We start from the raw sequence: 23,563 nt of genomic DNA, 5'->3' as shown, positions 1-23,563 counted from the left end.
AGACCTTGTCCCAGGATCTGAGGGAATAACGTGGGGCCTGATAGAGAGTGACACCCAGCGTCCTCTTTCTGGGCTCTGTGTGCATGAGCATAGGAATGCGATGTAACACACACACATATTGTAAAAACCAGTCTCTTACTATGGCCACATATCCAGTAGTGCTCAAATTGTCTCACGCAATTTTTATAGTCCTCCCTCCAAAACTCATCAGAATCTATATATATTCATTGAAAGGTTGAAGTATTTTAAAATTTCTTTCCATCTTTTTCCTCACAATTCTCTTGTTAAAAGTGAAAACTTAACTGAGTCCTTAGCCTTCTCTTCATCTGAACAGAAAACCAGTGAAGTTCCAGATTATCAGGACCTCTTAAATCCTGCTGAAGTGCTCTTTATCTGAAAATGGGATCCAAGAGAAGCGCATTCTAACTAACTTCACACTGTCCTTCAGATCCTCCCCCGTATTACTTTTCCTTGGTGACACTCCATGCTGTGTCCAGTGCTGCTTACTTGTTTGTTGTTCGTCTCTTCTCTGGCATGGAAGCTCCATGAAGGCAAAACTGTTTTGTTTTGTTCTCTGCCCCTAGATTGATGGATCATGATGCTGAGAGGCAGAAGTGGGGGAGAAAGCTAGTGTCGCCTAGGGAGGCTCAGGTGGCTTGTGTTTGTTCTTTGGAGGCAGGGTACCTCTCTGTAGATGGAGCTTCTTGACTCTTTCATTCCCATATCAACCCTCTCTAATAGTTATAAGCTGGTTTGACCAACTGTGTTCCAGAGATTATGTTTGGAGTAGGGAGCCATCCTTAACATGGCCAGCAGTATGTAGAGGGCTCCCCTTAGAAGATGCTCAACCTTCAGCATGGCTGGGTTGTTGGACTGTGAAACCCTAAACAGAAGAAGACAGACACTGAGTTGCTGCCATCCTGTTACCCAGCAGTGTGACTTCAGACAGGCTCTGCACTGTCACCATGCCAAGTCTCCTCATTTAGACAGTAGGCTCTATGTCCTTTGCCTCCACCAGTTTGTCAGGAGCCTTTTGTGCTATCCTGTGATTCTGGGATGCAAGCCCAGATCCTCTCCTGAGTCTGCTTCTGAAGAGAGCATCCCGTTTGCTCCAGGGGAGGTTGGGTGGCAGAGGCGTGGACAGAGAGCAACCCAGACTAACTCGATCTGAGCTTCTCTTGCCTTCTTTGTGGAATGGGATGAGTAGTTAGTTGCCCTTTAGACAATAGTAGCCATCTAGGGTGGATGCATCGTCTCTCACTTCCCTCCTTTCAAGGGTCTTGGCATCCTCAACAAGAGATGTAATAAAAATAGGGAGAGAACACCACACGCTGGGTTGGCAGTCCAAGGTGTTTTCTCAGGAACACTGATTCTCAGAAGCTGGTCATAACAACAGTACTTGTCTGTGCAACTTGAATCCTTGAAATGCTAGACTGAAAATGCTGCTTTTTCCAGTAAGATGTGCAGCGTTCTGTAAAGGGGAAGATGCACACACGCCGGATAGGACGCCATCACTCCCACAGACAGTGTCATATGTTTAGTTCTCCTGGGCAGAGAGGATGATTTTTCAGTGCTCCTGGTACCAGACAGGTAGATGTAGACTACAGCCTAGGCTTTGTGAAATTAAAAATCCTAGGTTCTTGTTGCCTTCCTTTGTTTTGTTTTATAGATTTAGCCTGTTCAGTGTGGTAGCCACTGTCATATATAATTATTTACTTTACTTTAAATTTAAAGAAAGAAATAAAACTTCAGGGCTGGAGAAATGACTCAATGCTGCTTTTGCAGAGAACATAAATTATGGTTCCACCACCCACATCCAGTGCTCACAACTATCCATAACTCAGGCATCTGACACCTCTGCTCTTGGTAGGAACCTGCTCTCTCTCTCTCTCTCTCTCTCTCTCTCACACACACACACACACACACACACACGTTTCTTCAGTCACGTGAACCACATGTCATGTCAAGCACTCCATAGGCAGATGTTAAAGAACATTCCCGTCACAACAGAAGGCTCCACTGGAGACATTCGTGAGTGTGGGGAGTGAACATCAGAGCCCTTAGGAGAAAGACGACCAGCCCACCTGGGGGACGAATGATTGCAGAGGACATGTTCTTCAAAGTAAATTCTTCAGTCAGTAGGAGACTTAGGGCTCCCAGTGTGGATGTTTCCCTCTAGAAAATGGGCTGTAGAGAACCTTCAGGCATTTAGTTACTCGGAACTTTAGACACATCCCCAGGGGTATCAAGTGCCTAACACTTAGTCCAGGATGGGTTCTTCCTGCCCTGACTCCAGGCTGTGATAGAAGGTGCCTGTGTAGAATCTGTGGTTAGAAATTGTCTTTGTAACTTGTTTCTGAGTCAGTGAGTAAAAAGGCTCTTACCATACCTGGTTTGCCAGTTTTTAATGTACCAGAAGAAAGTTGAGGGGAAGAACTGAGATGTGCTTTTTTTTTTTTTACTACAAGCTCTTGTGTCTGGCACTGTAAGGCTAAGATTGGAGGAAGGGAAGTGAGCTCGGGGCAGAGTCTCAAGGTGTTATTCAGTGTCAGGTACTACTTGTTAGTGTGGACTGAAGAACAAGCACACCCTTACACTTTTCTCATGAGCACCTGCCTTGCCTCGCCTCTGTTCCTCCCACGTTGACTGTCACTGAGCCCATTTGCTGCTCATCCAGGGACTCAGACCTGTCACACAGAACTCTTGTACATCCAGCCTTGTATACATCAGGACCTTTTCCAGATTGAACCCTCAGAGAACTGAGGCTCTGCATCCTGTACCTGACCCAGAATAGAGAATAAACAGGTGGCTAATGGAACAGTGGGCAGAGCAGTCCAGCAGGGGGCAACCCAGCAGACTAAGGCATCAAGAGCTCTGCTATAATCATTCTATCGTGGAGAGACAGTAGCTGATTAGTGCTCCTGAAAAGAGCTGGGAACACATTTAAATGCTTTCACCACAGAAAATGAGCATGAGGTAATGTCTGTTAATTAGCTCAGCTTAACCTCATCATAATATGCATGTACTTTGGAGCAATTCATACACAATAAATGAATATGTATGATTTTTGTCAATTATATAAATTAATAATTACAATTTGTGAGACGCATCCCTTGTCCAGCAAGCAGAAGCGACCACGAAATCGAGATTCCTTCCCATATCACACCTTTATTCGAAGCCCTCGGTTGAGGAAAATTGGGGGAAGGGAAAAGAGAGAAAAGACAGAGAGAGAGAGAGAGAGAGAGAGAAAGAGAGAGAGAGAGAGAGAGAGGAAGTGAGAGAGAGAGAGAGAGAGGAAGGGAGAGAGGGTGAGAGAGCAGGAAGCAAGAGAGAGAGAGAGCGGGAAAAACCCAAAGGCAGCCGCTTTTCTAGGGTGAGAGGCTCGAATGCTGATTGGTTGATGCCATTCTGCTAGGGCCCAAGGCCACAGGACCAAGGCTCTGAAATGCAAAACAAGGACCCAAGCACTCTGGCCTGCGCGGCAGCATCAAAGGATTTGTATACCTCCAGGCTGTAGGACCGCTGGCACTATCTCGCCAAGGCAACATCCTGGCGGCTCCTTACAACAATTAAGAACTATTTTGACTGTTCTTTTCCCACTGAACCCAGAGACTGCCCTGCATCTAAGCCTAGAGCTCAGTGTCTGCCAATGTTCTCGGTACACAGTGAGGCTCAGGCCTCTGGGCAGTGTGGCGATGGGTGCACGTGTTCCCCACCTGCTCTTCCCAGATCTGTTGCTGTCAACATCTGGTGTTCTTCCCTGGAGAGCCCCATCCCCAGGATTGGTTCTCCTTCCTTCCCTCCTCCTTTCCTCAGAAACTGGTGTTATATGCGGCTTTTGGAGCACAATCCCTGTCCTGGGTTGGGAGTTGGAGAGCCCTTTGCAGACTGTTAACATGTTTCTCTCTACCTTCCACAGAATGTATTGAAGAAGAGGGACCAAGTTCAGGCCGAGTACGAAGCCAAACTGGAAGCTGTGGCTCTGAGAAAGGAAGATCGTCCCAAGGTCAGGCCAGCTCCCAACAAAGGCTGGGCTGAAGGCTACAGGCTCCCACTGGCACTGTTGCTCACTTAGATTTAGACTAGGATCTTGCCACTACCAATCTGTTGTTCTCTTTGTTTGTTTATGATTAGAATTTGTAGTAGTATTCACAGAAGGGGTGGGAATTATTAGAGATAGAATAGTAGGGACCAATGTTCAGGCAGATAATTTAACACTGAAACTAGTCATCTATCCACCCCTCCCTGGAACGGATTTGGAGATTTTGAAACCCAGACTTCAGAGATAACACTCCTTGACTTTGTGTGTGTGTTTAAAAAAAAATGTTTCACATGATACTGTGCTACTAATCTGTCCCAAAGAGGAGGCAATATTCTTATCCCGTTCTGTGGGCAAGGAAGTAAGTCACAGAACAGTTCTGTGCATTGCTTAGCATGTCAGAAGCAGATGTACCCAGTCTGCCATCATAGCAGGCACAGATGCTTGCTGATTAGTGTGTCACTGTAGTGATCTACTATGGGAACTAGCCAGCTCCCGAATAATGACATGGAGATTTCTTATAATTATGAAAGTAAGGCCTAACTAGCTCTAACTTAACCCATTTAAATTAATCTACATTCTACCACATGGCATTACCCCTCTTCCATATTGACCCTCTTGTTTCCTCTCAGTATCTCCTGTGTGTCTAGATTTCTCCTCCTCTTCCTTTCTCTCCCCAGAAATCCTCCTATACCTCCTGCCTAGCTATAGGCCATTCAGCTTTTTATTACAACAATCACAGCAACACATCTTCACATAGTGTAAAATTTCCCACATTTCCCCCTTTTTGTCTAAATAAAAAGGAAAGGTTGCAACTCTAACACAGTAAAACTGTATACATTAAGAACAATTATTAGGTAAGAATTATATTCATGAGGTTGGAAGGATGGCTCAACAGTTAAGAGCTCTGATTGTGCTCCTGGAGGTCCTGAGTTCAATTCCCAGCAACCACATGATGGCTCACAACCATAATGAGATCTGGTGCCCTCTTCTGACCTATAGGAATACATGCAGACAGAACACTGTATATTTAATAAATAATTAAATCTTTTTAAAAAATGCAACATGTCTTTAAAAAAATTATATTCACAATGTCCAGTTCGTTTGTATTTGGCAGATTTGTAGAGGGTACTATATATCTATTCGATCTTAGTGAGTCTAAAATTTTATAACTATACCACTTTCTATCATAACTTGTATTATGATCCTAAAAATATCTTTTTAGACCTTAAAACATAGTTTTGATTGTTGGAAGAGGCCACTCGTTTGTTTCCTGGCTGCTCAAATCCGAAATAATTACACAGAACTGTATTAATTAAAACACTGCTTGGCCAATCACTTAAGCATGTTACTGACTAGGTCTAATATCTTAAATTGGCCCATTTCTATTATTTTATATTTTACCACGAGGCTCGTGGTTTACTGGCAAGGGTCTGGCATGGCTGTCTCCTGCAGCTGTTCCATGGCTTCTCCCTGTCTCCGCCTACTCTCTTCTCTCTCTGCTTGGAATTCCTGCCTTGCCCTCTTCTGCACTATAATAGGCCCAAAACAGCTTTATTATTCATTAACCAATAAAAGCAACACATATAAAGAAGGACTTCGCACATCATTTGATAAACACTTAAGCTTTTATGTCTTCAACCTTAAAAAAATGGTATATCTATAATGTAAGTTTCTTTTCTGAATTTGGTAACAAGGAAAACTGTAAAACTATAAATATCTAGTCTTCAACCCCATCAAAGACCCAAGAAGGATAGAATATTACCCGAGTAAACAGGAAGTGTAGAGTGGACAACTTCTAAAATTATAGAAACAGCAGAGAACTTTGCCTTGGTCACTCGAGGTTTCTCTGCAGCCTTGAGAGTCCGTCTTCAGCCTACAGGACTCGATTCTATGACAGACTTTTCTGTGAAGCAGGAATTTTGAAGGACTGTCCTACCCTGTTTTGTTTTGTTTTGTTTTGTTTGTTACTCATTTTCTTTTGTTCCCTGCTTGTCCAGTCTGGACAGCATACTGTCAGCAGTTGAGGCAAGGATAGATTTTGCCCAAATGGCTAGCTTTTCCACACTGAAATCAAACTCTTTATGGAGGTTCTGAGATGCCCTTTATCCTTTTCTGAAGTAGATTGGCGCTGCCAGGAGCAGACATGCCTCACTGTCATGAAAAACCTTATGTTACTAAAGCATTTTAAATGCCATATTCTGTAGATCTTTGAAGTGCTTTTTTAAACCATCTATCTTTTTAAAATATACCTCTGACCTTGAAAACATACCTAGCATGATTAGAAGTTTGATTGTTATAGATGGCTAAGTACTGACCTGTCTTTATTATCCTAAATTAGCTTTCAAGGACTAAAACTTTACATTATATCTTTAAGTAAGCTGCATAAGTGTAATACCTTAAACAAGAGTAGAAACATAAATTTAGTATAACAAGAATAATCTTAAATTTGTATCAATATACAAAAATCCATATCAATATAAGATAGTTGAGAGTAGTGGTTGTTCAAAAGTAGATTCAACAATCCACCCTTTTATTCCAGTACTTCTATACTGTATCCACCCTTTTCCCTTCAGCAAGACATCCCTGAATCTAATCTTCCTTTAGCTTTTTTTCTGACCATTACCAATAACAAGTTGTAACCAGCCCCCCAAATGATGTCAAACATCCATAAACCACCAAATGACCAAAACTCACCCATCTTTCCTCTTGGGAATATAAGTGTTATGCTCTGCTTCCTTGTCTGGGTGCAAAGGCATCTTTAGGGGACCCTGAGAGAATTAGGATGGTGGCCAAGTCCTGGGAGAGCTAGCTGTGTGATGAGAAAATATAGAGCTCATCTGAAGTCTTGACTGGATAGTCTGTGAGGCTGCACCATCTCAGCAGCTTTGAAGTTGTTCTGGATGAAGAACTTTGAGGAAACAGCAGCAGAGTTATTCTGAGAGACTTGATTACGTGGGCTACTTGTCTTTATTGGTGTCTGGTCCTTTTTTTCTGAAAACACAAACTTTTAATGTAAGTGAAGATTGCGCTTACATTTCCCAGCCACCCAGACCGAATAATCACATAGAAACTATGTTAATTACATAGAAACACTATTTGGCCGATGGCTTAGGCATATTTCTAAGCAGCTGTTACATCTTAAATTAACCAGATGTCTATTAATCTATGTATTACCATGAGGATGTGGCCTGCCTATAAGGGTCTGACATCTCCTTCAGCAGCTCCGTGGCATCTCCCTTACTCCACCTACTCTCTGTATCTCTGTTCAGGTTTCCTGCCTGACTTTACTCTGCCTTGCCATAGGCCAAAGCAGCTAATTTATTAACCAAGAGTAATAAAACATATTTATGGTATACAAAGGGGAAACCCACATCATTTTAAAGATAACATGTATGTATATTAACACAAGTATGGAATATACAGTGTGCCCAAGACAGTTAAAGATGACTTTTTGTTTTATGTTTTAGCAGGAAAAGGTCTTCTGTTAACTTTATAAGTTTGTTTAGACTGTAGAACCAAACCTCTATTCATGTCGTATGAAAGGATGGCATGTAATAATAAGTCATGAGAACTCTGTAGCCAGCAAGATTTATCAGTCTTCCCCAGTCTCAGAGGTGTTCCCACATTGGAGGGATCAGCATATACGTCACCTGTCCTGTCGTCTTTCTTGGTTTCTTTCTTCATGTCTGTTTTCTTTCTTCATGTTCTATGAATTATAGGAGGTCTCCCCCAATCATATCTGGTCTTCATTAATTTTAAAGAGAGCCATAACTTTTTGTTTCCTGTTAAAACAAATCTATAACCTCTCCCCCTGCAACCCAACACATGTCCTGACTTCTATTCTGAAGCTAAGATTTCCCTAAGGTACATAGACTGGTTTAGTTCAGCCGTCCCTTCATAACCCAGTGTGTCTCAGCTGCCATTTGCTCATCAATATTTAAAAAATCTAAAGTCAACAAAACATGCCAAATCCAGAGGCCCCGTGTGTTTCCCATCTCTATGTGTCCTTTTTCTTCTATATTACTCTCTCTTTAAAGACTTTACTATTTTTAAACTATTTTTTCCTATGACCATACCTATTTTTTACTGTATCTGTTTAAAGTTTTCCTTGGTCTCAACCACTTCACTACATGCCTGCAGCCTTCTCTGACCCTGTGAGCCAAGCTTTAAACCCAACATGCAGCTCCTCACGTGGTGCTGGCTGACTTAAGCCGGCCGGCAGTGACCAGGAACTGCGTCTCTGTATACATTGGCCATCCTGAGAGACTGCAGGGCTAAGAAGCCATGTCTGACTCTGTGTTTGTGGACTTGGAATCTTTTTAAAAAGCTTTCTCAGGTCCTATATGTGAATATTCAAGCCCCCATGTTGGACACCATATATAACAAGTCTTTTTCTCTCCCACTAGCTAGCTCCCAAATAATGACATGGAGAATTCTTTTTTTTTTCCAAAGTTTATTAAATTATAAAAGTTTCCATTTCCGCCCCACCTCCCAACACCCTCCCACTCCCCCTTCCCTCTCCTCCTCCCTCTCCATCCCTAAGAGTAGTCAGGGTTTCCTGCCCTGAGGGAAGTTCAAGTTCCTCCCTCCTCCCTCCAGGTCCAGGAAGGTGAGTATCCAGACAGACTGGATCCCAAAAATCCAGTATATGCAGAGGAAACAAGTCCCAGTGTCATTGTCAATGGCTTTTCAGAAAGACTCCAGGCCAGCCACATTCAGAGAATCTGGCCACATTTAGAGAATCTGGTTGGATCACATGCTCGTTCAGTCCCAGTCCAACTGGCCTTGGTGAACTCTCATTAGATCCGTCCCCTTGTATCAGTGGGTGATAGCATCCCTTGCAGTCCTTATTTCCTTTTTCATGTTCTTCCTCCTTTTGCTCCTCATTTGGACCTTGGGGGGCTCAGTCCGGTGCTCCAATGTGGGTCTCCGTCTGTATCGCCATCCATCGCCAGATGAAGGTTCCCTCTGGTCTTGCCTTCTTTGCTCACGGACATGGAGAATTCTTAATAATTATGAAAGCTCAGCCTATAGCTTAGACTTGTTCATAACTAGCTCTTATAACTTAAATTAACCCATTTATATTAATTGCAGAGATTTTGTCTATTGAAGAAGTATGATTTGATTGACATAATCTCTGCCAATTAAGTATTTTTTTAAAAAAAATCAACAGAAGTCACTTTTTGTGTGTTTACTTTTTATTGTTGTGATAAAGACCATAGCCAAACGCAACTGAGGAGGAGAGAGTTTATCTGGAGTGCAAGCACACACTTTCATACATACACACATTCACACACACTCAGACTCACATATAGATTTCCCTGGGCACAGTGCATTGGAGGAAGCCAAGTCATAAACCAGGAGGCAGGATGTGAAGCAGAAACCATAGAGGAATGCTGCTTACTGACCTACTTTCTATGACTTGCTCAATTAACTTTCTTATACAACCTAGGGCCACCTTGCTCAGGTGTGGCTTTTATGTGGATGTCAAGGATTCAAACTTAGGTCCTCATGCTTGCAGTGCTTACTCACAGATCTCCCCAGCTCTGCTCCCCTCCAGTCTTTTGCCTTTTTAGAGCCATCATGTTTTAGACACATTTCATTGCGTCCTAAGCTCCCACTTCCTGTCTCTTCCGTACACCATCAGCATGTAAACAGACATCTAGGAAATGAGCAACTCTAGGTTTTGCTCTGCCTGCCATCTCTATGAATGTGCTCTTGATTCTCCTAAGGCACTCAGTTGTCTCTTCTCACCACTATCTGGGAGTTTGTGTTTTTACACTGTCACATACAACCTCTGTGCACCACACACAGGCTTGATGTTGGAGATGCGTTGCCTAGGGTTCTGGCTTCTGTAGACTGTGCAGATCAATGTGTTGCCATTCACAGCTACGAGGAAGGAAACTGCTCTCCTCAGTGTATCTGGCTGAGGAACCGCTGTGTCATATGTGAGAGTAGCTGGTTCTGTCATTGAAGCCATGAGCACCTCTTTCCCTCAGGGGATTTTTGTCTGTCTTACATTCCTGGGAAATCTTACTAGTCAGTGGTGGAGGAGCAAATCCTGTGGCTCTCTGGCCTTGCTTCAAAGGAGACAGGTAGAGATTTATATTTTAGGGCCTGGAAATACCCTACCCACAGAAAGAGCTCAAGAATATGTGCTTTAAATGGATTTCAAATGGATTTAGGCTACCACCCTATACGGCAGCACACAAAAACATACAGTGTTAGAGCCCTGAACAATTAGTACAATACAGATTATCACACCTGAGCCTTCTCTGAAAGACTTTCTTACCAGACATGGAGGAGCCATTATGGGAACAACAGCTTACCCTTGATTCAGACATTTTTGCCATCTGGGGCCTTAGCAGGTAACTCCACCTCCAGTCGTTCGTATGATAGAAAACATCCAACTGTTTTCCTTGGATGTTGCCATCCCGATGTCTGTCAGACACAAGGAGCATGACTAACGATAGGGAACACTGGGTGTTACTCACCAGTTAGTCTTCACAGAGGTACAGTGTCACCTCCCTGCATCCACACAGCTGGGCAGCCCTGTCCTTGCCATGTCTCCATTTCTGGTTGATAGAAACTGGCTCTCTTGGGGACATTTGTGCTCGTTGGTCTGTGGACTTAAAACCTTGAAAGTCTCATTTGTTTCTGGTAAGTGTTGACCTAGCTTAGGCATGTTAAGCCCTGACCACTATATGGGCCCAATGCAGAACTTGAGATAAAACTGAAAAATCTAATTTTGGAAAACCACCGTGACCAGGAGGCTCTCGCAAACCCTGTAGGATAAAAAGCAACTCACCGCAGTAAAGTGAAGGTCACGAAATGCAGGGGACACACTTCCTTTGGAGAAAGTCTTCCTAAACTTTAAGGGATACTTGAAGCCACCTGCTGTGGTTATGGTTCAAATTCTTTTGATACCATCAACGATTTTCCTTCCATTCTTGGACTTTCTGATTCTCTGCCACCTAAAGTGAAGCAGTACCCAGTTTATTTATGGTGTGGAGTTTAGAGGAGGGAGCTGGCTGGTAGTTTCATTTTTACAGTTCACCAAATACGTGAGGAAAGGCATCATCAGACATCACAAATATTGGACTGGTTCCCGTGACCCAAGAAACCCCAGAACGATGCAGGACTGTACACAGAACTGCTGCTGTATGTGCAGAGTCTGCCCCGTTTGTCAGCATGGAAGAGTAAATCCTAACAGGATCCCAGGCCTCTTCTTGATTGCAGGGATTTTCTTTCCCATTTGCAGATGGAGACAGAGGAGTGGTTTCCCGTGTGTCTCTCTCTGCTCTGTTAATGGATGGGATGGTGTTTGCATTTTGCAAACACTTCCAAGCCTCTGTTTTCCAGGGACATTTTAATTTAGCACTTTGGCTCCCTACAAATGTTTGAAGAGTAATTCACAGTAGGAGAAACCAACTGTACTTAAAGCCATGAATATATTTCCACTGCAGGTGCCCACAGATGTGGAGAAGTGCCAGGACAGGATGGAGTGCTTCAATGCTGACCTTAAGGCTGATATGGAGAGGTGGCAGAGCAACAAGCGACATGACTTCCGGCAGCTGCTCGTGGGCTTGGCTGACAAGAATATCCAGTATTATGAGAAGGTGAAAATCAGGCCCATGCCACTGTGGTTTCTAGTGGCCAGAGCCTTTGGTGGGGGTGGTGGGTCTTTCAGAAACCCCAAAGCATGATCCCCCTTGTCCCATCCCTAACTTGCATGTGAGCTATCCCAAACACCCTGGCTGAGCAGTCCTGAGTTTTGAAGCAGAGAGTCAGTTCTCATACACGTCTCTTGTACATGGTCTGGGCAACTGGCTGCTTCCCAGAGCCAGTGAAACCAGCACATGGGTACCCCCAGTTTATGGAGGCTTTGGGGTTACTTATGTTGCCTTATGGTTCCACATAAAGTGTTCTTTATTTTCACTATGCCATAGACCCCCTTTAGTCGTCTGTTGAAGCTGATAGACATCTTATCAAAATCTTGTTTGTTTTTAATACTCTTTTTAAATACCTAAAATAAGGGTGTATGGAATTAGACAGGAAAGTGATGCTATTAGGAAAGATTTTTATTCTTGCATCCTCTTGACCCATGGACCTCAGGTTAGACATTCCTATTAACACACACACACACACACACACACACACACACATACACACGGGATGGGAGGGGAGGGTCTGAGGGAGAGGCCCATCTCCTCAAATCAAGGTTCACACCTAATGTATCTAATTTGAAGTCGCTTCTGGTAGTGAGTCTTGATGTCTTTTGTAGACTACACTTAGAATTAAACAACGGCCTAAGTTCAGTTGAAATAACTTGTAGCCCTAAAGTTGAGCTGTTGGAGCCAGGACAGCCTCTCTCCTATGGGAAGGTGACAGGGACAGGCTTATCTCCTAGCTTGTAACCCTAAGACACGTCCTTGGCCTAGGTTGTGGTAGAGGCTTTGATGGTTGTGGCGACTGCTTTTAGGTGGTATGCCTGTACTTTTCCCAGCTTACCAAAGGAAAACCAAGGAAATAAAGCTGAACGTTGGGGGAGATGAGTGTCCTCCATCTTTACCTGCCTTTTCTGTGGAGTCTGTTGTTTCTGAACTGGATCTGCCCTGGATACTGAGAATGGACCAGCTCATTAAATTGAACTCCATCATGGCCACAAGGTGTGGGCATCGGAGGAAGGCCTGAGTGAGTGAGGACCTGAGTGTGAATGAGGGCCTGAGTGTGAGTGAGGGCCTGTGTGTGTGAGGGCCTGAGTGTGAGTGAGGGCCTGAGTGTGAGTGAGGGCCTGTGTGTGTGAGGGCCTGAGTGTGAGTAAGGGTCTGAATGAGTGATGTTCTGAGTGAGTGAGGATCTGAGTGTGTGAGGGCCTGAGTGTATGAGGGTCTGAGTGAGTGATGTCCTGAGTGAGTGAGGATCTGAGTGAGTGAGGGCCTGAGTGTGAGTGAAGGTCTGAGTGAGTGATGTCCTGAGTGAGTGAGGATCTGAGTGTGTGAGGGCCTGAGTGAGTAAGGGCCTGAGTGGGAGTGAGGGCCTGAGTATGTGAGGGCCTGAGTGAGTGAGGGCCTGAGTGTGCTTGAGGGTCTGAGTGGGAGTGAGGGCCTGAGTGTGTGAGGGCCTGAGTGAGTGAGGATCTGAGTGTGTGAGGGCCTGAGCGTGTGAGGGCCTGAGTGAGTGAGGGCCTGAGTGAGTGAGGATCTGAGTGTGTGAGGGCCTGAGTGAGTGAAGGCCTGAGTGAGTGAGGGCCTGAGTGTGTGAGGGTCTGAGTGAGTGATGTTCTGAGTGTGTGAGGATCTGAGTGTGTGAGGGCCTGAGTGAGTGAGGATCTGAGTGTGTGAGGGCCTGAGTGAGTGAGGGCCTGAGTTGTTGTTGACCCATTTTGAGGCCTCCAAGGCCTCTGACTCATGGGAAACTGGCAAATCCGTTTGATCATGGACCAGGCTCCAGAGGGATCGTAGAGCTTCCTCAGGGTCTGAGTGTGAGTGTTTTCAACAATTGATCAGGGTGTAGCTTCCTCTTACCAAGTGTTTACAGCCTGAGACTGCTGCTACAGAGATCTACAGATACTAGTTAATCCCTCCCCTATGCGGGACCTAATTGAGGTTCCATGTTGCTGGAGTAGGAGCCATCTATCAGAGTGAACACCTGATCCCAGGTTTGCTGCATGTGTGTCTGTATGTCTGTCCTTTCTTCTTTGCCACCCCTAGTCAGGGTTCCATGTAACATGAAAGGCTGGCTTGTTGGTGTATCTGTCCCGCCCAGTACCCCACAGCCAGCAATTCCCAAAGAAAATCAATCACACAGACATCTCTATAAGTTATAAAGATGATTGGCCCATTAGGTCAGGCTACTTATTAGCTCTTATAACTTGTGTTACCCCATTATCCTTATCTACGTTAGCCACACGGCTCAGTACCTTTCTCAGCTGGGCAGGTTACATCCTGCCTCTCCGGTGGTCTGCGCAGGAGTGGCGGAGGGAGCTTCCTGCTTCCCAGAATATTCCCAGTCTCTTTGCTCCACCTCTACTTCCTGTCTGGCTTTCCCGCCTATACTGCCTGCCTGGCCAGTCAGCGTTTTATTAAAATATGATTGACAGAATTCTCCCGCATCAGTTCCAGGACCCTGTGTTCATGTCAACTGATGTGACAAAGATTTTATAAATTTCAATTTAAAGCTTAAGAAACCATACTCACAGAGGTTTAAAAAGTCCTCCCAAGCTGACCCACCCTTTGAGTACCAAACTACAAGTATCTAACTGACAGAACCATAGTTTGGATTGTCCACACACACAATCAGCTTAGGAGACAGTAGCCACACACTTTCAGAAACGACCTTGCTTCCTACAAGAAGCTTCTCCTGCTGACTGTGTGTTAGCAAGACACATGCTCATCTCTCTTGTTCTTGATTTGTAAGTGCTAGTCATTTTTTATGGAATGATTATAAAGATAAAGTAAAATGCTCATTCAAGTTTCCAGAACATACTCAGCAAACAGTCAGTAAAAATTACCTTGATGTTCTTACTTCCCAGTCTAAAAGCAACCATGTCTCCATCATGACTGTTGTGGGTGAATCCGCCATCTCTAAAATCCCAAAACACAAACTCGAGTCTATGCTTGTTTCTTCCCATTGTACCATAAATAGGGTAACTGTCTTGAGGCCTAATCTTGGCTTCTACATGTATTTGACGGTTTTTTATCTGTACTTTTTTGTGTGCAAAGGATTGTTTACAAAGTTGATAAATAACAGGATTTGCACAGCCCTCTAGGCACCCTCAGTCTATCAGAGATGAGGCCTAGTGGAGTGGGCAGGGAAGAGCAGTCTATGGAAATCGCATTTATTCTGATCCTTAGAGCCAAAGGTCTGACAAACGTGTACTGTAGGCAAAGGATACAACATATGCAAGGTCCCTGAGCAAGAAAAGAGCTGACACATTTGAGGACCAAAGTGAAAGTTTGATCAGTCATGATTCCTTTTGGGACATGCAGAGAGACCCTCGTAGATAGGAGAGTTTGGGATCCTATGGCCTTCCCTTCAGGGTCATTGCTGGAACAAGCTCCTGGGGCCACCTCGTCTTTCTGTATTTAGGACAGGCTTCTGAGTCGACCAGGAAGGTACCAGGGAGAAGTTTCACCACTCCTCTTTCTGCCTGACCTGATGCCTCTCTCCTCCCTCCCACCTTTGCAGGACTCCTCCCCAGGTGACTCAGCACACAGTCCTCCTTTACCCCAGGCTGTCTGTTACAGTGGGTTTGTCCTTCAGAGGGAGGACAGTCTGCTGAGCCAGTCACTCGTAGAGGCAGTGCCCAAGTCTTCTAAGTTCTTGGCCTGTCACAAGGACCTGGAGTGAAAAGAAAGGATTATCAGCTTGTATTCATGTTCTGACTACGAACTGTGTAACAGCAAACATAAAATACATAACAGTATATGGGTCTAATTAAACCTGATAGTTGGGCCAGTGAGATTGCTTACTGGAGAGGGTAAAGGTACTTGCTGCCAAGCCTGACAACCTGAATTTGATCCCTGGAACCCACGTGGTGGAAGGAGAGAATTGACCCCTTAAGGTTGTCCTGACATCCACACAAATGTCATGGTACATGTACCCCCCACTCTTCACATAAACAGAAATAACTGTAGGAATTGTTGGACTCCCATTCTTTGGGGAGATCTAAGAGTGACACAAACAAGCAGCCCAGACTTCAGGTTGGTGAATCAGAGCAGGTTTTCCACACACCCTGACTCAGGTCAGGCTTTTCATGTTTACATCCTCGTACAAGCCCCACCCAAACCTCCAACAGTGTCTCCATGGGTGCTCAGAACCGGTGTCCTCATCAGGACTTTCCTGCCTGGTCTAGTGTTTGCTTAGTTGAAGTAAAGATTTTCTTAGAGTAGATCCATCTCCACTCCCTGGGTGTAGGCTTCACACTCTCATGAATGCATGCAAGCCTTGTAAGGACATTGTTCTTTCATACAGATGGGGTGACACATTCCAGACAAACACTTGTCACTTCCTCTATTGATAACACAACAGATGACCCAGCAGGATCAGGGTTGGCAGAGTAGCATCCAGCAGCTGACCTTGTGTGGATGTTGTCGTTTCAGTGCCTCATGGCGTGGGAGTCAATTATTCCACTACTGCAAGAAAAACAAGAGACCAAGTAGATTTGTTCTTGGGACAGAGACTTCTGCCTCCACAGGGCATGGCACCCTGAACCAGAGAGTCCCTGCAGTGCTGGAGAGGTGGCCATGAGGAAACAGCACAACAGCACCTCCCCGCTCCCTCCCACCACAGTTATTTTCAGTTAGTATTTATTCCTTGTTGGAGTCTGTGAGTCTGTAATCATCTCTCAACAGAAGCATACCTCCATATTGTGAAGGAACCTCCTAAATGGAACACTACGAAGACTTGAAACTAAGGGACAGAACAGCCCCCAGATGACATGTGACATCACTTTGGGGGCAGCCCAATTGCTTTTATGAGACAGAACAACAACCCTGCTTTTCAGGGACACAGGAGACATGAAGAAGGCAGCTGTGGCTTGCTGTGGAGACCATGAGGTTCTGCACTTTACCCCTGAGGGCATTGACCTGTCCCAGCATAGGAGGTATAGGTACCTTCTTGGAAAGTCCTTAATTTACAGTGGCCTGTGGCTATGACTGTGGCCTACTGCCTGCTCATCGTGAGTGGCATCTTTTGACTTGTTTCTGGTTCACATGGGTCCATTTAAATCAGTGTCCATGTGCATCAGTGCTTGAGCCAGCGTCCTTGTCCTTATGCGATGTCTCAGGAAGCTGAAGGGAATGCTCCTGGATCTTGTTTCTGGCACCAGAATGCTATAGATGAGAAGATTTTAGGTGTGTATTGGCAAAAACATGCATTTTTTTTTATGTGAAGGTGTCAATGTGCTTGTTTTGCTTGTTTAACCATTGTCGTGTTTGCTCTTAGACCTCTTAGGAAACAGCTGCTATTTTATGGTCAGCGACTCTCCTGTGTGCCAAGCCCCAGCACCAGTGTCTGCTTTATGCAATTTGCCTTTACTTCACCAAAAATGTCTGGTTTAATACTTCCTGTCATGCCCACTGGATATCCGGGCAACCTTGCAGTGAGGGCTGGTATGTCACATTGTCGTGACCGTCACCAGTTTGTAAATTCAATGTGAATGTTCTACATGAGTGTTTGACCCCCAGAATTCTGTGGTCAGGACGGAAGTACCTGCAGGGCACTCAGACGAGAAGAGTGACAACATGCTCTTGGCTTCTAGATATGTGGAAATCTCCGTTTGCTGCCAAAATCTGGAGACTGCTGGCTGTGCTTAAAGTCTTCATTTGAAACTTTTCAAGTTGCCATAAATCCAGCAGCTAGAAAGGCTCTCCAGGTCACTGTTGAAAAGCAGCTGCATAGTGTGTTCTATCTGTGACCCTGCTAAAAACCCATAAATTTGAGCCTCGAGTAAATGGAAGGGTTTTGTTTGTTTTTGAAATGAAGCAGTCAAGTTACTGCTTCACATACAAGTTATTTGCAAATTCTAATCAGCGCACAGCCTTCCTTCCCTCGCGCTGAGCTGGCCTCCCGTCAGCTGCGTTTGGGACATCATAGACAGCATGAAACAATTTGCCTTTTCCTCACATTTGACAAATTTGTGATTGAAATAATAGTTCCTGCAACTATTGGTACTTGCCCAAACCCCCTCTGTGCCATCTTGAAATCCTTTGATGTGAATTCTGTTTGGTACAAATAGAAATGGCCCACTGAAGTGGAAAGGTAAGAACAGTCTGTCCACTCCAAACTTCAGTGGCTTAGCATCTCATTCTACCTCTGAAGCCATCAGGTTGGTGTGGGTGTAAATGACCAGAGTCAACCTGAGCATGCTGGTAGAGTCAGGCATGTGTCCAGTCACCTCCAGGTCTCCATTGATATATGGCCCAGCAGTGATGTTCATCTTTGGGAAACATGAAACTTTGCTTTGTGGACTGTGTGCTTGATAAGTGTCCAGTGTAATGTTTGGCAAGAACTACAGAAAGAATTAAGGAGAAGCTAAAATTTGATGACTAGCTGGTTGCTGAAATCCCAAGTCAATCCTGTGTGCTGGTTAGCTACACAAGAAGGAAGGCCTGTGAAAACAGCCCTGGGGTGCATGGGGAAGTGTACGGAGAGAAGCAGGATCCACCGCCATTCCCTCATGAGAGACTGGCTTTTACGACATCTTAAAATTTCTGTCTTGTTCTATTTATTTGGCCAGCAAGCAATGTCCCTAGGCTTTGAGATCCAGAAAGAGCTGGAATAATGGAAACTTTCTACCCCCTAGAAATGATATCAGTGGCTAGGCCAGGAACAGTCATGCACAAGAAGGCACTCTTCTCCCTGTCTTCAGGCTAGCATCTGGTGCGCTGAGGAGCCTGGCCCAGAGAAAAAGGGGCAGAAGGCAGTGGAAAGAGGCCTCCTACCCGTCTACTCTGGGGCTCCCTCAAGTCCCCGGAAGCTCAGCAGTCCCAAGCATTTGCTTCCTCTTGGCCAAGCCCAAAAGAGATTTCCCCCCACAAAATATTGCTCAGAGACCACAGTGCCAAAAGGCCTTAGAGAGAGGCCTCATTAGTTCTTCTTGAGCCTCTGCCCTGAAGTCACAGATCCCTCTTGTTTGTTTTCCATGAGGCTTTGCCTTGAGGGTAGAGCACTGCACCTCAGGTAGAGAGATATGGATGGCTGTGGAGGCTTGAACACAGGACGGTGAAATGAAAGCTGGCCCTGTAACTGCCCAGGTCCTCAGAAATGGAGGGTTTGTTCACTGGGTTAGAAATCTGCCCAGGCCAAAAAAAAAAAAAAAAAATTCTTAAAACCAAGGAGATTTGAGAGATGCAAGAGTTTAGGACAGTGTTATGATTTGTAGTAGAAAAGGTTCTATTAATGCTGACAATTTACAAGAAGAATCTGGGCTGCACACTCAAAGCAAGGACGCTTAGTTCTGGAGTAAGGAGGGGCTCACTCCTCAGCCTGTGTGAAGTTGGGTTTTATCTTCTAAAACTCAGTAATGATTGTTGGTGAGTGGAAGGTAGGCTTAGGGGGGCAGCGGGCTTGGTGCTTCACCGGGTTTCTTCTGAACTTACCAGGCATTTTCCCATAGCTGAAACAAGAAAGCCCCACCATGCCTAGGGACAGATGTGAACCCCATAGAGTGTGCTCTAGATGTTGAGTAGAATGTACTCTTTCTGCTGTCCACGGGAGGAAACTGTCTGTGCACACTGCAGCCCTTGATGAAGCCCAGTGGAAGTTCTGACTTTAGAAGCGAGTGTGATGGCACTGCTTCTCTTAGGATAGCACCCAAGGAACACTCAGCCTCTGGGACTTGGTCCTGTCCTGTGAAGGCAGGACCTTCTGAAGCTCTAGGTACCAGGTATCTGGCTGTTTCAGTGAGGTCATTTGAATCACGGTAACGTCACTACACCACACTACACTATCCTGAGTGCTTGGGGCGGGTAGAACAAAGCCAAGGACTGCCTTAGAGACTGTGTTGACATTACTGGTTTGGGTCTTAGAGTCAGCTGGAAGTGGGCTCTTCTCTGGCTAGGTGGAGCTGGTGACTGTGAAGGGTGATTCTTTTGGAGGATCAGCTCCTGGGGCTGGGGCTGGGCACCCACTTCTGGACCCATCTTCTCATAAATGGTATTTGGAAATGAAGTAAGGTAAGCATATGGCTAGGGTACTTTGCTCACCTTCAGTTACAAATTACATTGGGAATTTGGGCTTGCCTTCTCGCTCTCAAGAGTCTTCAGGATGACAACAGATTGCATGTGCCTTCTCACCACCTGTGACTTGCTCTACTCAGGTAGCGGGAGGCACTTAGCAGTAGAGTTGAGGAAAATGGCCTCTTTTGGCCAGATAGAGGTGCAGTCGGTGTGTTGGGGCTACTTGCTTCCTCCCTATTTTTAATTTAGTGACTAATGAGAGACTCGGTTTTTACGAACCTGCTCTGTAGGTCGTCAGTGTTCCGTTTTGAAGTTGTCCCCATGCCTGCACACATCAGAGGGCAGGAACTCGGTGTCTAAGAAGGCTGGAAGCGCTGTTACAGGGGCTGACCATTATCTCCTAATCATATCTGTTAGGAATATTCCTGGGTATGACTGACTATCCAATACTTTATGTGTGGCAAAAAATGTTACTAGTCCTTAACTATTGTAGTTTGTAAATAAGCGCTGTGGGGTGGGGAAACTTTTAAAGAGACAAATAAGATGTGTATCTCATATCGGTGTTCTTAGCACTTGAAAACCAACACATCCATAAAAAGCCACAGACTGTTAAAGCATAACAGTAGTTCTTAAAAATTTGTCAGTGCCCACTAATTGCCTTACTCTTCAGCTAGTGTTTTAAAATGTTTGCATAGATAGAGTTTTACATGTAGAAGCAGTTGGTCTAGAAACTTATTATAGGCCATCTTCAGTCCTCTTAAAAGTCACAAGCCAGAGGTATAGGTCACAGAAGGAAGGTGGCCTTTTGGGAAGCAAGACTAAATGTTTCTGTTGGCAAATGGTATTTGAAAATAATGTCAAGAAACAGGGAGCACAGCCCTTTTTGATGTTTTTGAGGAAGAAAGACAAGCTTCGTGTGCTTTGGCCTAGTTTGGGGTGTGGAGGATACAGACATTATCAGCAGTGACAAATTGCATAGCTTCTGAGAACCCCTAGATTATGGCAGCATGAAAGGTTTACCTTGCTTCTTCAGAGTGGGCCCCAGAGCACACTGGGATAGAAATTCTCCAAAGGTTGAAATGCCAAATAGCATACTTGTTCTGCCAACTCACTCATTATTAAAGCCAGTGTTGAAGGGTTCAAATGTGCCTCTCCCAGAAGTACCGCCCAAGTATTGGGTGATTCTGGGCTCTCCACAGTCCAGGTCAGAGCAGCTAACACCTGTGCACGCTGCTGTTGGACAGGCTGGGCCACAGCCTTAGACTGGCACTCTGCCAGGAACTATGCTGGAGGGAAAGAGGGGGAGAAATTTTTTCCCTAGATTGCAAAGCATCGTGTCGATTGGTAGATTGCTGTAACAAAACAGCTGTGTCCACTGGGCCTTCATCCAGGGACAAAGCAGCACAAGCCAGCATCTTTACCAGTCAGCACTGCCCACCTAGGCGGTGCAGGGCTGGGCTCCCTCAGAGTCCCTGCTCATTGTATTTCTGTGATTTCTGTGTGCCTGTTCCCTTCGTGCCTGCGTCAGGAATGCATGGAGAGACAGCCTACATCTGACAGACTCCCATGAAGCAAACTGCCAGCAAACCTTCTAACTGTCATTCTAACTCTTCAAGGGGGATGAAAACAAATATTTGGACTTTTTTTTTTTAAATTGTTCTTTGTGTTTAAAACTTCCAGAGAAAGAAACAGGCTTCTGAGGTATGGAGTCCCACCCTGGTGTGCTGGCTCGCTCCATACTGCCATTAAACCAAAACAAAAGCTGTGAACATAAGTGCTTGAGGAAATATGTGTTGATAAGAAAGTGATGTATTTACAGAACTAAGTCTTTATCTCATGAAACTACCGAAAAAGAATGTCACCTTTCTCTTTGTTACAGAACTAGAGATGTTTTGTTGTATCTTTTATGCTGGCACGAGGTTCTTGTCCGCTTTGATTTTTTGTGTATCTGTGTGTAAGAAATTCTGTTTGTTGTTTACTATGGAATTAGTATTACATTTTGAGGTAAACAAAGAATTTGTATTGCTTGATAAACTATTAGCTTGTAAATTAAAAAAATCTTTACCTCACTTAAAGTAATGGACCAATAAACCTATAAAAGATGCTTTATTTATCCTGGATCATGTGCTCATTTGTACCTGTTAGGACAGGAAAATGGGGTGCCTATTTTTCTGGGTTTTTAAAAGTTTCTCTGAACAGATGATAATTTGCTTATGAGAATCGGAGCATGCAGGCTAATAAGAAAAGGCGTACGTAAGTACACACTTATCCTTCGTGCTCACTTCACGGTAGGTCCTGCACAGTTCCCCTCTCCTGCAGTCTTATAAGTTGACACCAATTCAGGGAGATGGAAACACTCCTTTAGTATCAGTGAGGTTGGTGGGCGGGTGTTACACAGATATTTCCCACATAGAACAGTAGCAAAGCACATTATGTTCCAGTCAGGGCAGCCATTTCCTGATTCTTGTTTTGTTTCTGTTTTCCTGCCATGTTTGTGAGGCATTTTCAAGAAAAGGAATGCCTGTGGTTTATGAGAGTGATTTTGAGGAGAATGGAGCCAGAATTCAGTTCCCAGTACCTGTATCTGATAGCTCACAGCCACATATAACTCCAGCTCTATGAGACCTCTTTTGCTTTTGTTGGGCCCAGAGGGGTCGCGCAAAGATGGGGACAGACCACCAAAGTCTAATAAACCAGAATCAAACTTTAATCCAGAAACAAGATTCCAGGAAAAAATTTAAATTAAATTAAAAATCTCCATGGGGCACAAAAAACTTATCAGCTAGCAGAGACCACAGCCAGAGATGGATTTTGTAAGGCTGTGGCAAAGGCTGGTTTCTGAACCCACTTATAGTAGAGGCACCAAGCATTAGGTCTGAACAAAGGAATTTTTACAATTTCGAGGTAAAACTCAGATATAGATTACCTTACTTTACAATCTCCATTAACAGAGTTTTTCAGTTAAACTAGTGTTTGTACTTAATCTGTTGTCTTCCTTGGTGCTTTCTGGTAGCGTTTACTGCAGCCCTGTGCTCTCCCCTTAGATGCTGCCAGCTTCACACAGCAGGGATAGGGTGTAACTCAGAGGTCGTATATCTATCTCCTAAAATGTAACTTAAAGCTTGTATTTGTCTCGTTGATCAAGGATGACCAGAGGTGTTGGGCTCTCAGTTTGCAGAGGTGCTTCAGCCTTGTGAATAGAGCTCTGGGTTGTAAAGTGGAATAACCCACTGTTAGTAGTTAATCCGAAAGCTGCTGAGAAAGCTGCTGACAGTCTGTTCCCATTCTCATAGGCTTACAACTTTATATTTCTTTATTTCTACATTCTTATTTCTGGAATCTAAATTTTTATATTCTTATCCTTGGAGCCTTCAGCCTTCTCCTCACTTACATGCACAGTCCCACTCAACACATATACATGTAATTTAAAATGAAGCTGAACTTGATGCACACACCTTTAATCCCAGCACATGGGAGGTAGAAGCAGACAGATCTCTGAGTCTGAGTCCAGTTTGGTCTGCATATTGAGTTCGAGGTCAACCAAGGCTTGATAGTGAGGCGTTGTTTCATATTTATCATATATATATATATATATATATATATATATATATATATATATGACAGACCTTGGAAATGGATGGCCTATGGATGTCCTAATGATTCTGGATTTAGTGATAATTAATTAATCCAACATCATTAATCCAATACTACAGTGATATAAAATAGAGCAGCAAGATGGAATAAAGAGATTTTAGACTTAAACCCCATTGTCTCATTTAATAACTGTGATTCTGGAATAGTTCCATCTCTGAGCTTTCAATACTGTGACCTTTGAAGT

At 44.4% G+C, this 23,563-nt stretch overlaps 1 protein-coding gene across 3 annotated transcripts in view; it reads left to right on the top strand.

Moving 5' to 3' along the window:
* Snx30 (sorting nexin family member 30) overlaps nt 1–23,563 on the top strand; it is a 129,283-nt gene that overhangs the window by 94,534 nt on the left and 11,186 nt on the right. For 2 of the 3 annotated variants that reach the window (XR_015737592.1, XM_087904978.1), the window contains exons 7-8: nt 3,920–4,006; nt 11,509–11,661. Coding sequence is in view for 2 of the 3 variants with exons in the window: in XM_087904978.1 (XP_087761104.1) it covers nt 3,920–4,006; nt 11,509–11,661 (240 nt within the window). In the remaining variant the exon portion in view is untranslated. Of the gene's footprint in view, nt 1–3,919; nt 4,007–11,508; nt 11,662–16,146; nt 21,839–23,563 lie in introns of those variants that run through there. The other variant, XM_048459404.3, reaches the window with a different exon arrangement.

Source organism: Myodes glareolus, chromosome 3 (genome assembly GCF_982192425.1).
Source record: "Myodes glareolus chromosome 3, mMyoGla1.1, whole genome shotgun sequence".
NCBI classification, from domain to species: domain Eukaryota; kingdom Metazoa; phylum Chordata; class Mammalia; order Rodentia; family Cricetidae; genus Myodes; species Myodes glareolus.
This window is presented reverse-complemented; position numbering and strand designations above follow the sequence as displayed.